At 41.7% G+C, this 14,292-nt stretch overlaps 1 protein-coding gene across 5 annotated transcripts in view; it reads left to right on the top strand.

The window, feature by feature from the left end:
• The window catches only part of MICU3 (mitochondrial calcium uptake family member 3), a 262,036-nt gene that overhangs the window by 164,676 nt on the left and 83,068 nt on the right, over positions 1–14,292 (top strand). For all 5 annotated transcript variants that reach the window (XM_040334668.1, XM_040334669.1, XM_040334666.1 and 2 more), the window contains exon 7: positions 1,261–1,332. In XM_040334668.1, coding sequence (XP_040190602.1) covers positions 1,261–1,332 — 72 coding nt within the window. The remainder of the gene's footprint in view (positions 1–1,260; positions 1,333–14,292) is intronic.

Raw genomic sequence — 14,292 nt, 5'->3', positions numbered from 1 at the left:
CTCGAAATTAAACCGGAACAAGCCAATGCTTACGACGGTGACGTCATTCTACGCAAATCCCTATCCGCGAACGACTTACGCAAACGACGTAAAAAATTCTAAATGCGAGGTGGGAACGACGGCCATACTTAACATTGAGTACAACACCATATAGCAGGGGTAACTATACGCCGGAAAAAGCCAAATGCAAACAATGTAAAAAAATGCGCCGGACGTACGTTCGTGCATCGCGGTAACTAGCTAATTTGCATACTCGACGCGGAATTCGACGGAAACGCCACCTAGCGGGCGCGGAAAAAATGCACCTAAGATCCGACGGTGTACTAAGACGGATCGATCCCAGATGCCGTCGTATCTTGTTTTGTGGATACAAAACAAAGATACGACGCAGGAACTTTGAAATTACGCGGCGTATCAATAGATACACTGGCGTAATTCTTTTGTGGATCTGCCCCAATATATATATATATTTGTGAAACAAGTCATATTGTAATTAAATGTTATTAAACATTTCCTTTCCCTTTCCATCTGTTATGGTGTACAGAATGCCCCCCAGATATGTCATTTTTTACTTAAAGCGGTTGTAAACCCATCGATGTAACACTTAAAAAAAACTGGTAACATTCCCGGCATGCCGGGAATGCTAACTGCACATTGGTTGTGCTCTCAACCAAACTGTCAAACCATCCAATGGCTGGTGTCATAACTGATCACATGTGCAGCTTCATGGCAGTTGAAGATTGAACAAAGGCCAAGATGGCAGCTTCCTTGGCTGAAAAAATAGGAGGGTTTACAACCGCTTTAAATGATTGACTCGCTGATTTTCCCAGAAGTCTCCACTAAGATACAAATCCGATTTTGAGCATCCGCTGCAAATGTAATTTTAATAAGACACTCCCAAAAGGAAATCAAGTCTAAAGGGATGCAGGGTCTTCATGACTTTCCTCATTAAAGTGCGTCAGCCGATTGATAATTATAAAACCACTCCCATACAAATTCAAAGACAAACAACTATTTCTTCAGAATAACAAAAGGTAGGAGTCTATGATATACATTGATTATCCAGAGGGGAATGTTTTTTTTTCAAAAGTGGAGTTATTTTTTAAGTTCGAAACTTGAAGTTTCACTTTAAAATTTAGCACATATTTTACAACATCTGTAGAAATACAGATATATCGTGTATATGATCTGAATGTGTGAGTGGTTTTGATGTTGGAGCTTGTAGATATTTATACAAACGTCTTCTTTTTTTTTTTTCAGTTACAAGAAATTTTCCGAAAGAAAAATGAAAAGAAGGAGCGTAAAGGACAAGAAGAGAAGTGTGCACAATTGGTAAAATATTTCACTTTGCACGCTTGATGCCACTTAAAACATAATTGACGTAGGGGGTACACATTTGTCTTATAATTACTCAGCTGTTGGTGTACAGGGAAAATGAAAGTATATGTTATTTGTACAGTAAATGCCAATTACAGGAGACACAGCAAAAAAAGCAGGTGGTTTACAGTAAGCTATTTTTATTGTGTAATAGTAAACACTAAAGCATACCAGCAAGGGTTCTAAATGAGAACACAAATATTGCATCATTTGCATTGGACGACCAGATTTAAAGAAACGCATGAGAAAGTGTAAGGTACTTTTGGGCTTAAAAATCCATTCCAGTTTTTTGTCCTCATTTCCAGCATTTTAGTAATAGATCATATTTCCTGTTGCCCCATATTTTACTTTTTCATGTCAATCCCATTAAAGTTATATAATACCTAATTATTATTAATTTTTATAAAACCTTTATTTAAAAACATTTTTGTATTTTTTTACTTTGCACGCTCATTTTTACAATTTAAAGGGAAATATCATGTTTACTTGTCCAGATCATTCTCTTCCTCTTCTATAGCTGTATCTTCCTTTTTCTCAATAATAATCTTTAGCAGAAAAACATATCTTTCTTTATCATACCCTTATTTTGCTAACTATCTTTCTCCGATTTTTTCATCTCAGCTCTCTTATTTTGCTGTCTGTTCTCTCTTCTTCCTTTTATCATCAATAAATACATTCAAGTATTAGATAAATTCTAATGGGGCTGACATGAGTAATGTATTTCACATCCATCACACAAAATATTGAACCATTTAAGCCCCAAATACAGGGTGAAAGTTTGTTAATTAAAAAAAAGATAATATTACACCATCTAGTCCAAAATTTTCACTGGAAATACACTGGTGGAGATTTACTAAAACTGGGGCAGCTATGCATAGTAACCAATCGGCTTCTAACTTCAGCTTGTTCCATTAAAGTGGAGTTCCACCCAAAAGTGGAACTTCCGCTTTAAGCACTCCTCACCCCCTTACATGCCACATTTGCCATGTCATTTTTTGGGGGGGGGGGAGTGGGGGCTTTGTTAGGAGTGGGACTTCCTGTCCCACTTCCAACTTCCGCCCAGGGGACGCCTAGGCAACTCCTCCTCTCACCTTAGGTGGCCACTCCCTCTGGGCGTTCTCCTGGGACACGTGACAGGTCCCAGGAGATCACATGTCCACTCCAGGAGTGCAGCACAACTCGCAAATGTGCCGTGTGTGCCCGGCCATGAAGCCGAAAGCTGTCACGGTCGGGTGCCCAGAGTGATAATGGAGGCGCCGGCGGAGAGGAGGGACTCTCCGTTCAGCTGGACCGTGGAACAGGTAAGTGTCTGTTTATTAGAAGTCACCAGCTAAACTTTTTGTAGCTGCTGACTTTTAATAAACATAAAAAGTCTGAAACTCCGCTTTAAACTTTGACTATAAAACCTAGACACTATTTGGTTAATATGCATAGCTGCCCCAGATGATGTGTGCAACAGTTTTTGTAAATCTCCCCCACTGCCTCTCTTCCAAATTCTTTTAAATTCTGCACAGCTCTAAAATGCATGGACCCTTACAATTCCTGGAATAGGCAAAACATCAAAGTCTCTTACTAACTGCCCTCCACGCACACCCTGGCCTACCGCTACGTTGTCCTGGGATTTATCATCTGCTCTATGTTTTCCTCCTCATCAGATGGCAGTGTTTTGATCTGACAGTTGGCTGCTCAGGTCTAAGCACTGCATCCTGGGAGGAGGCCAAGTGCTCCCCAATGCCAACTAACTAACTATGTGGGGGAGCATGGGGACGTTGAGTATTAGTGAGTGGAGAGGTGGACTGGTAAGAGATTAGTTTGGGTAAAGTGACAGCTTATCTAAGTAAAGGCCTGACAGTAGGCTACAAGTGGACCTTTCATTGAACTGAATAGAGGCTGCAGAATGAACGTGTGCACAGCCCTGTGCAGAATTGAGGAGATTTCAGGAGGGAGGCTTTTTAGCTCTGGGCAGTGTGGAGGTCTGAGCTGGGTTACAGGTAAGTGTGATCTTTTGCACATTTTCTTAGGGAGTAAAGGAGAACAGAAAAGTGAACCGGTGCTTTAGGGATGTTTTACACTGCCTGGGTGCAGCACTGTGTACCCATGGTTTGTGTGTGGGTTACCTGCGATTCCCCATAGACTTCTATTCAAAGATGCAGCATTCAGGACTTTTGATATGCTTTCAGAATATGTGCCAAAAACACGGGACATAAAAGAAGTCTATTGGAAACCATTGGTAATCAGAACAAAAATGGAGGGTACACTACACTGCATCCACACTGCAGACAGACAATGGAATGGCAGTGTGAAAGCAGCTTTAAAGTGGATATTCAGGCATTCAGCTAAATGCATAGTTGAAATACATATAGAAGCTGTTTGACCTGCCAAAGTATTTGTGTTTCTGTCTATGCAGTCTTGAAATTTACGCAGCCTGCCCGGCAAGGGAACCAAGTTGGTGACAGTTATTGAAGGTCTCCTCCCACTCCCCAGCCTGCACAGTGAAAGTGCAGCAACAGCCTTTCTTCTCCTGTTAGCGTGTTCTTTGCGACCGCATTTATTCTGCAGCACATCTGATTGGCCCTATTGCTAGACCTTCCTTTCTGAATTTGAGATCTACTGTATAGGGAATTACAAAAGGCAAACACATAATATTTTTAATCAACACATAATTACATCAACTGGTGTTTTTATATGTACCTAAAGTTCAGAATTTAGGCTTCATTCACACTTGTGCAACTTGTCATGCAACTTTGGACATCAAAGTTGCATGACAAGTCGGTCCCCATGTTTTCCAATGATACCCATTCATATATGTGCAACTTAAAGTTGCAGCAACTTTAAAGTAGTTCATGCACTACTTTGGACCGACTTCAATGTTAACACTCAGAAGTTGCATGAAAGTCATACCTGAATGGTATACAATGCAACTTGTGTGCAACAGTTCATGCAAAAAAGGAGAGAGGCTGGTGCCATGGAAGTTGGCTAAAACATAGTTTTATTATTGCATGTGAATAACAGTCAAAAAGAAAGCCAACGCATTTCGGCCATCAGGCCTTAATCATGGCTCGAGTAAGGCCTGATGACGCGTTGGATTTCTTTTTGACTGTTGTTCACATGCAATAATAAAAGAATGGTTTAGCGGACTTGCATGGCACCGGACTTTCTCCTTTTTTGCATGAATTAAAAGGAGGTTTACAGAGACTTCACAGGCATTGCACAGCAGGTAGTAGCTCAGATGCACCTGTTCCTGTGTGCAACAGTTGTCCATTATCACTGGCCAAAGTCGTATCCAAGTTGCACCCATCCAAAGATGCAGCAAAGTTGCATTTGAAAGTTTGTGCAACTTTGAAGTCGTAAAAGTGTGAATGGAGCCTTAATATGTTTTAAGCAGATTCCCCATGTGTTGTAGGTCTTTCATGCTTTCAACATTTCTTTCCTTTTTCTTTTAAGCTGCAGACATAAACAAAACACATGCATAGTGCATTTTTTGCTTTTCCTTGCTGTAGCATTGCTAAAGTGCAGTAAGCAGGATGTTTTTTAAAAAGCAAACTGCAAGAAAGCATAGCGGGCAACTACATCACTGGAAACATCAGTACAGGTGCTCCCTGGGTTACAAACAAGGTAGAGTCTGTAGGTTTGTTCTTAAGTTTAATCTGTTTGTAAGGTAGAACAGGTACATTTTTTAAGTGTAGCTCCAGCCAAAAAAACAATTTTTAAGCTTTTTGGATATCATAGGGAAGGGTAAACTCTCCTGTAACATTTTTGTTTTGCTGTCTGTGCCCCTGTTCAGAAGATTTCACCTCACTTTCTGTCCCAATGACAATTGGATTTTTGAAAATGTTGAGTTGTTGTGGAACAAGCCTTGGTGACAACGCATCAGTGGAGACACCTTTTTCCCATAATATCTCTTACAGGAGTGAATTTTCCTTCCTAGGGGTAGATTTCCTCTCACTTCCTGTTGTCTCCTTACGTTTGTAAGTAGGAGTTGTTTGTAAGTTGGATGTTTGTAACTAGGGGACCGCCTGTAATGCTCTTTTATGGTCAGAATAGAGGTGCCAGCAGGCAATAAAGGAAAACAGATGAGAATGGTAGGTATGTAGGTATGTGTGTGTCTATTAATGCTTACATTTTTGTCCTTTGAAATGTTTTGCCGTGGTGCAGGGAAGGGCCCCTTCTTTAGAGAAAGCACAATAACTAAACCATAAAAATGTCATCTGGGTTGCTGTGCTTCTGCCATCTTTGGGTTTGCATTACCAGCACACATAAGCAAAATAAACTCTATTATCCTGGTAGGTTAATGTAAAGGCTTGAACATGTGTCTGCATGCCACTGTTTATATCTGTTCTTGTCAAATACAATCCAGCAGAAAGATTTATCTTGCATACAGTTTTTGTCTTTTCCTGGGTACGTCATCGCAGTGAATATTACGTGGATACTTTATTCAAGCAGCTTCAAAATAAACTTTCTGCAGTACATGGACTCCCTTTGTCATCTATTGTTCTTGGAGGACATTGTTTAATTCACATTAGGACAGATGTCTTATCTCAGAAGAGATTAGCATTTATGCTCCAGCTGTTTTCTACAGTAGCAAAACCCCTGTGAGAAAAGATACTTTTTATTTACCTAGAACAAACATTGAATGTCATTTATAGGTAGGGAAAGGCCTTTTTGTTATACTAAGCATCCATCTCATTCCATTCTTGGTATCCGATTACACAAATTTAAAATATCAGCTCTCCAAAATCACAATGACTCCATATGGTCCAATAGTTGCGCTTTTCCTTTGGGGGATCACTGAAACAGGAAAAAATTAAAGTGTGTGTATAAACCCCAACAACGAATTTCTCTTATGTGCTCCATTTTGGTTTGTTAAAGTGGTAGTAAAGTCCTAAAAAAAAAAAAATGCGTACACACAATCGGACATTCCGACAACAGAACCGTGGATTTTTTCCCGACAGATGTTCGCTCAAACTTGTCTTGCATACACGGTCACACAAATGTTGACGGAAATTCCGATCGCCAGGAACACGGTGACGTACAACACTACAACAAGCCGAGAAAAATTAAGTTCGGAAATTCCAACAGCAAATGTCCGATGGAGCATACACACGGTCTGATTTTCCGACAACAAGCTCACATCGAACATTTGTTGTCGGAAATTCCGACCGTGTGTACGCGGCATTAGTTTTAGTATGCAGCGTTGTTGATCCATCTTTACCCGGTCTTCCTTCCGGGTTCGCTCCCCCTGGCTGGGCTGCAATGATGTCATCCCATGCACAGGCGACACTTTCGGAGCACAGCGATCTCAATGGACGACATATTCCAGTGTGCCGTCTATTCATAGTGCAGTACATATATCCTTAACGGTACACAATTCGGAGATTTAACTGTACCTACAGCTATTATACCCTCCAGGGGAACCATACCAAGTCCTACCTATTTTTATGACATTATTGTTTTTGGATAATGGTATGAATTTTAATGTAGATCAATGAAATATATTATTGTTTATACGCGCCCATAATTCCAATTTCCATTATCTCAGATTATTTAGGATGTAGCACATTTATACTATGGGTGCCCTATTGCCACCTAAAGGCACTGCAATTTAATCAAGTACCTACAAGTAAGCCAAATTATAGGATTACCTGTAGGTAAAAGTCATCAAATTTACTACTACTTTAAAGCCTAAAGCTGGATATACACAATACCAGCGTGTTAAGGAAAAACAAACCGCCATGCTTACCTGCCGCGCTATTTTGTTCTGACACAGATCAGACTCCCCCACCCAAATTACACTAATCAAATGCTGTTTTCCAGCATGACGGTTCAACAGAAGTCGGTTGTTAGACCAGCTTCTGTTGAACAGACAGCGGTACACATGGACTGAAAGTCGGCCGGCTTCTGCTGAACCGGACAATTTTTTGGACCCATTGTACCCTGCTTAACTAATTTACTTTAAATAATACAAAAATTTCCTTTACTATTATATATGGGGCCATTTTCAGCGCTTTTATAAACTCTATGTGGCATATGTTACATGCAGTATACAGGGCTATGTTCTGGCAGCTGTATGGGAACCTCTTGTCCTATTCCCGGAATAAAATCAAGTCAGGCTGGGTGCTGCTTAGTTTTTCACAAGAAGCTTTGTATTTTTATGAATGGAATACAAGGCTTCCTCCTATTCTTTTAGGGTTTTTTGTTATTATTGTCTCCCCATCCACACATTTGAGGTGGCCAGTGGGACTCCCCGCACAGCATTGCAGCTGATTGGCTGTAGTGCTGATTAAGTAAAAGTATACCAACAAGCCCATTTATGAAAATTTGATCGATAGCTCGCCTTCTCATGAACGGGAAACTCCATATGTGGATCGAAATTCAGCAGGAACTGGCACACTTACACACACCTCTCCCCGTTCTTCAGCTCCTGTGCCCCGATCGCGGGACACCCGCGGCGATCGGGCCCGTGGGTCCCGCGGGCGTGGTCACGGAGCTTTGGACCGTGTTTTCTTTGCAAAGTGAAGTGTTACCTCATTTACTAAACTCTGGAGCAACTTCCCTTGCAGAGTGCAACTGCCGCTGTAACAGGAAATAAGGAGCGGTCTTCAAAGTAGCCCAGAGAGCAAGGATAACTTGCCACAAGTTTGTGGTAGGCTTGAAATGTAAGTCTTGTTAACTTGCTGGACATTTTCACTGGCAAGTTGTACACTTGCAGAACAAGTTCCTGTTGACACTTCCAATTTGTAGAAAATTTGCGTGGCAAGTCTCTAGCAGGAGCAGAGTTGCAGTGGTGAGTCTACAGCAAGAGTTTTACAAGTCACAGTGACCCCCTGTGGTGGGATGACTATTGCACAACATAACTGAACCAGAACTTGCAGCAAACTTATCCCCTATACACACGATCGGTTCGTCTGATGAAAATGGACCGTTTTCATCGGACGAACCGATCGTGTGTGGGCCCCATTAGTTTTTTTCCCATCGGTGAAAAAAAATAGAACCTGTTTTAAAACGATCGTCTGTGGGGAAATCCATCGGTCAAAAATCCACGCATGCTCAGAATCATTGAACTTCATTTTTCTCTGCACGTCATTGTGTTTTACGTCACCGTGTTGGACACGGTCGGATTTTTAACCGATGGTGTGTAGGCAAGACTGATAAAAGTCAGCTTCATCAGATATCTGATGAAAAAATCCATCGGTTCGTTTTCATCAGATGAACCGATCGTGTGTACAGGGCATAACATAATGGCCCAGATTCAGGTAGATCCGAGCAATATTTGCGTGGGCAAAGAGCAAATATTTTTCTCTGCGCCCATGCAAATATTGCGTTTTGCCCGCGATTCACGGAGCAGTTGCTCCGTAAATTGCGCGGCGATATGCTAAACAGCCGGGCGTAAGGCTGCCTAATGTAAATGATCCCGCCGGGGGCGGGAATCATTTAAATTAGGCGCGCTCCCGCGCCGAGCGAACAGCGCATGCTCCGTCGGGAAACTTTCCCGACGTGCATTGCGGCAAATGACGTCGCAAGGACGTCATTTGCTTCTAAGTTAACGTGAATGGCGTCCAGCGCCATTCACGGTTCACTTACGTAAACGACGTGAAATTTAAATTTCACGAGCGGGAAGCGCAGCTATACTTTAGCATTGGTTGCCCCTGCTATAAGCAGGAGCAGCCTTATGCTACAGTCGCCGTACGGAAACTCCGTACCTTGCGTGCGCAGGGCCCGCGCAACTTTTGTGAATCGGTGGTAGTATGCAATTTGCATACTATACACAGATCACAATGGCCGCGCCACCTAGCGGCCAACGCAAGAATGCAGCCAAAGATATGAAGGCATAAGGAGGCTTATGCCTGTCATATCTTAGGCTGCAGTCGGTGTAACGAGGTTCCTGAATCAGGAGCACTCGTTACACCGGAGCAAGTAAGCACTTGCGCCGCGCAACCTATGGTTGCGCGGGCGCAAGTGCTTCTTGAATCTGGCCCAATGTTTGCAATTAAAGTTACTCTAGAGTCATGCATTGTGGACTTGCTCCAATTGTGCAACAAGCTTGTGAAGTCTAGCAATAGCTTAGCAGGTCATTTTCAAACTTGCAGCTCAATTGCTTGCTATCTGGAAGGGACACAGGCAGATGTAAAAACCCAACGGCTTTAAATCACCTAATAGTTTCTTGTTTTTCTCCCAGGAGTTTGCAGGTCTGCACATCTGTCACGGTAGTTACAAAGGGGTCCAAAGGTCTCCTGTAAATGTTTAATTGATATACTAGAGTAATAGAAAAGGAAGAGGAGACACCTTCTTTATAGCAGAGGGATCGGGGGCCCCTAGGTGGATGGGAACAAAGTCAAATACTTTAATGGCGGGATTAAAGAAACTGGCTGCTAAGTCATACCAGCATGTTCCACCTATAGCATAAAGATTACTTGTCATTGAATTGTCCCTGGTTCATATTTTAGAACCTGGAGCAGTTCAGCTGTACCTTGATATTTTCAGATAAATTATGGATTTTAAACTTGATGTTTATCTTTGGCTCCTAAACTGTCAGTGAGCTTGTATTCCCAAGTGTAGTATAGATAGATGACAAATAGCTAAATAAAGGGAGAAATAAACTTATAACTTTCATACATAAAAATCTGTCACGTATATCACAGAGATCCAGCCTATACAAGCACATTTGGCAAGTGGGTTGCAGCCAAGCCTGCTATTTGCGACCACCCAGCATGTAATAATGTTGTAAACCATCTGAGCAGTACAGCAATTAGCTGGTGCTTAATAAATGCTAACGCAACAGTTGTGCCCATGTTAAGCACCAAACGGTCAGCAATATCGCCTTCCTTAACACAACAACAACAAAAAAACATTTCTCGAACAACGAGAAATGGGATTTACAGTATATGAAGCACTGGGAAGAAGAGCCTTTATGACATTTAGCCCTGGTTCACACTGGGCTGCGGGAGTGAAGCCGTGCGAGTTCAGCTGAACTCGCACGGCTTCACTCCCGCTGGCAGTCCCGATTTCGGCCACGATTTAAGAGACATCTGTGCAGGTTTCTGTACAGATGTCAATGTAAATCGCGGCCCGAAATCGCAAAAAGTAGTACAGGAAATACTTTTTGAAATCGGTGCAACGCCGCAGATGCGGCATCGCACCGATTAGGATGGTGTCATTGCCGGCAAATGCCGCCGATTTGAGATGCGATTTCACATGTGAAATCGCATCTCAAATCGAAGCTAATCGTACCCAGTGTGAACCTGGGCTTACTAAAACTGGAACATGCAAACTCTGGTGCAGCTCTGCATAGAAACCAATCGGCTTCCAGGTTTTATTGTCAAAGCTTAATTGAACAAGCTGAAGTTAGAAGCTGATTGGCTACTATGCACAGCTGCACCAGATTCTGAGTGCTCCAGTTTTAGTAAATCTCCCCCCATATAACACTGGGATGAAATTGTTATTATTGTCTGAATATTTGAGATCCATTCTTGAGATCCATTCTATCTATTCTTTAAGACTTTACTTAAAGCAGAGTTCCACCCAAAAGTGGAACTTCCGCTTTATCCACTCCTTGCCCCCTTACATGCCACATTTGGCATGTAATTTTCTTGGGGGTGGGGCTTCCTGTTCCACTTCCTCCTTCCGTCCAGGGACCACTAAGGCTATACGTCATATCGCCTTTTAGTGGCCCCTCCCTGTAGGCTACCGCCTGTCTACTTAGGGAGCGCTGCGCCGTGAGTTCCCGGCAGTGAAGCCGAAAGCTGTCACGGCTGGGTGCCCACAGCTGCAATGGAGGCGCCGGCGGTGAAGGGGGAGACCGGAACAAAGCTCCTGGCGGCACGTCGCTGGACAGTGGAGCAGGTAAGTGTATATTTATTAAAAGCCAGCAGCTACACTTTTTGTAGCTGCTGACTTTTAATACACATAAAAATAAGGCTGGAACTCCCCTTTAACATTTGAAGGAAATTCTTCTTGAAAACAAAAATTGCTGAATTTTCTTTCTTTAACCACTTAAGGACCGGCTCAAGTACATATACGTCGGCACTAAAGATGGATATCTCGGTAACAGCAGCAGCTGCTGCCACAACCGAGATATCCATCTTTTCAGTGAGCGGTCCTGTAAACGATACCAGTGTGGGGAGGCAATCGGGTCCTTCACGCTGCTTTGCTGGGATACGAGTGAGGGCAAGATGGCCCCCGTCTCCATAGCATAGCAGGGCGGAAGCGACATCAAAACGTCACTTTCGCCCATGCTTCTTAAAGGCACATTTTTTTATTTTATTTTTTTATTGCATTTTAGTCTAAATATAAGATCTGAGGTAATACAAGGGATGTTTACATTCCTTGTAATAGAAATAAAAGTGACCTATTTTTTCTTTTAAAACAGTGTACAAAATAAATAAAATAAATTAAAATAAATAAGAAAACAAAACATTTTTTTTAAAGCGCCCCGTTTATCATTTTATCCTCGCTAGAGGAAAAGTCTGTGTGAAAAAAAAAAAAATTCGGACGTTTTCGGCACTCTCTGGCGCCCCCCACCTCTGGCCGCATTCGGTATTGCATCCCATTGAAGTCAATGCGGAATGAATTATTTTCTAATCCATAATCCGAGGTTCAACTGTAATAATAACAAGGTTGTCCTGAAAAAAAGTAATATAAAAAAGTGTCCACTGCCCCACCTACAACTGGCAATTGCAGCATCCAAGGAAAACTCCAAGCTTACTTATCGTCCAACCCACGGGCAACTGCATCAACCTATCTAACAGTATGCGTTCAAACAGGGGTTTAGTCTGGAAAAAAGTCACCTGGGGGGGCCTCTGGCTTTTGCATATGGTGAATGGGTGCCATGTCTGACAAAAGGTTCAGAAATGCTGCTCTGGACACCTGCAAGGAATTGAGGCTAAAACTGAATTTGGAGCCTGATGAAGATTTACCCTCCTTCCCAGATATTGGGATCTGAGCTAGCATGTAGCCAGGAACAGACTTCCCTTGGGATTTACAATTATTAATAAAATGTTGAATTACAAATACAATCAAGTTCACATCATTTCAGCAGATATACCCTGCTGGGTTACCTGGTCAGGTTAAAATATTTATTTGCAAGGCCTTTAGCACCATCAACAGGGCAAAATATACCACTAAAAATAAAAATCTCCCTGTGTGCGCAAAATGAAGAAAATGGTCATAGCAGCAAAATGGCTGGGAACATGTGATAAGAGAAATAGAGAGACTAATAACATCCTTTGGGAAAAAAGTAGTTGCCAGGCAGTACTGAACCCTTCGATCTTTAGTACCGTCTGAGTCACCTACCTAGAACATGCATGCAGCCATTAAACTTAGAATTGATGTCAACAGCGCCTAGGTTCTTTGCCTGGATGTGATGATTGACTAGTGTATATAAGGTGAGCCACACTACATTTGCTCCCCATATGTTGAATGTTGGTTGAGATTATTTCTGGGACAATCCAAGATATTTCCAGCACCTGCAGATGCGGCTCCAGGAATGGAAGAAGGCTGGAGCAGTACATTATTATCCTGGGTAGTACTGAGACCATTAGGTCAATATAAAAGTTAGGCAGTCGGCAGCGGCAGCTTTTCTTATTTCTCTCCAGTACAGGTTTCATTTCAAATTTAAATTGGTACTTATTTGATGCTGTATTATTAGTTTTTGCTTTCATTCACACATTTTTATGTACATCTTCATGTACTAATATTAAGTGATACAAGCCTATTACATACACATTGCATCAACAGAGTGTTGTACCGTTGACCATCAACAAAAGTAGTAGTTTGGATTTATAGTGATGCCATTTATTGGCCAACTAAAAAGATTGTAGTGCATTATTTTGTGGCAAGTTGGCCTCTTTGTTTGGCAATATACTGTCCAGTGTGCCTCGAAAGCTTGCACTACACTGTTTTTAGTTAGTAAAAAAGTTATATCACTCTTAAATCCAAACTTCTACACATACACACTGCAAAGAAAATGGAAGGGTAGATTCAAAAACACCAGAATGATTTCTGAAGACTTCCTTGGACTTCACAACCAACAAATCCAAACCTTGATTATCCCTTGAGGAAATGTACAATCTCTTGGAATGGTATAAACTCACTACACACAGTTCAGGACAACATTCCAAGAAGGATTGAGGCTATCCTGGCAAAGGGTACCATGTTGGGGTTTTTGCATAAACATATGTTTCAATATACAGTCTCTGACAAAAGTCTTGTCGCTTCTCTATTTTGTAGAAACTCCTGCTATTAACCAGAATTTTAATTAATCAATTGGTGTTATAAATAGCTCATATGAAAAGCTAAAGCCCTCCCAAATGATGATTAATGCACTGAAATAAATGAATTTCACTGAAAAAAGATTTATCATTTAATCAAGACCGAAAGGTGAAATTTTGGCAAGACAAAAGTTTTGTCGTCTATACAGAAATTGAACAACTTTACTAAAAATCCAAAAATATGTCAGCAAATTAAGTAGTCGTGCTGTGAGATCCAAATGTAATATCTTGTATGACTTCAATGAGCTTGAAGGACAGCATCCATGCGGTTTGGCAAGGATTCATACAATTTATTGATGAAGTCATCAGGAATAGCAAAGAAAACATGCATGCCTCCCAGAGTGCATCAATATTCTTTGGTTTAGTCTTCCATGCTTCCTCTTTCATCCTACATCACATATGCTCAATGATGTTCATGTCTGGTGACTGGGCTGGCCAATCCTGGAGCATCTTGATCTTCTTCGCCTTAAGGAACTTTGATGTGGAGATGGAAGTATGCGATGGAATATAAGAGGTAGCTAAGATTTTTTTGTATTTTAGACTATTGATGTTGCCTTCCACCCTGCAGATCCCTCGCACACCCCCATACTGGATGTAACCCCAGACCATGATTTTGCCTCCAACTTCACTGTTTTCTGGGTAAATCTTG

The sequence above is a fragment of the Rana temporaria genome, chromosome 1 (genome assembly GCF_905171775.1).
Source record: "Rana temporaria chromosome 1, aRanTem1.1, whole genome shotgun sequence".
Classification (NCBI taxonomy): Eukaryota; Metazoa; Chordata; class Amphibia; order Anura; family Ranidae; genus Rana; species Rana temporaria.
Note: the sequence above shows the minus strand (reverse complement) of the source record. Positions and strands in the feature narration are given on the sequence as shown.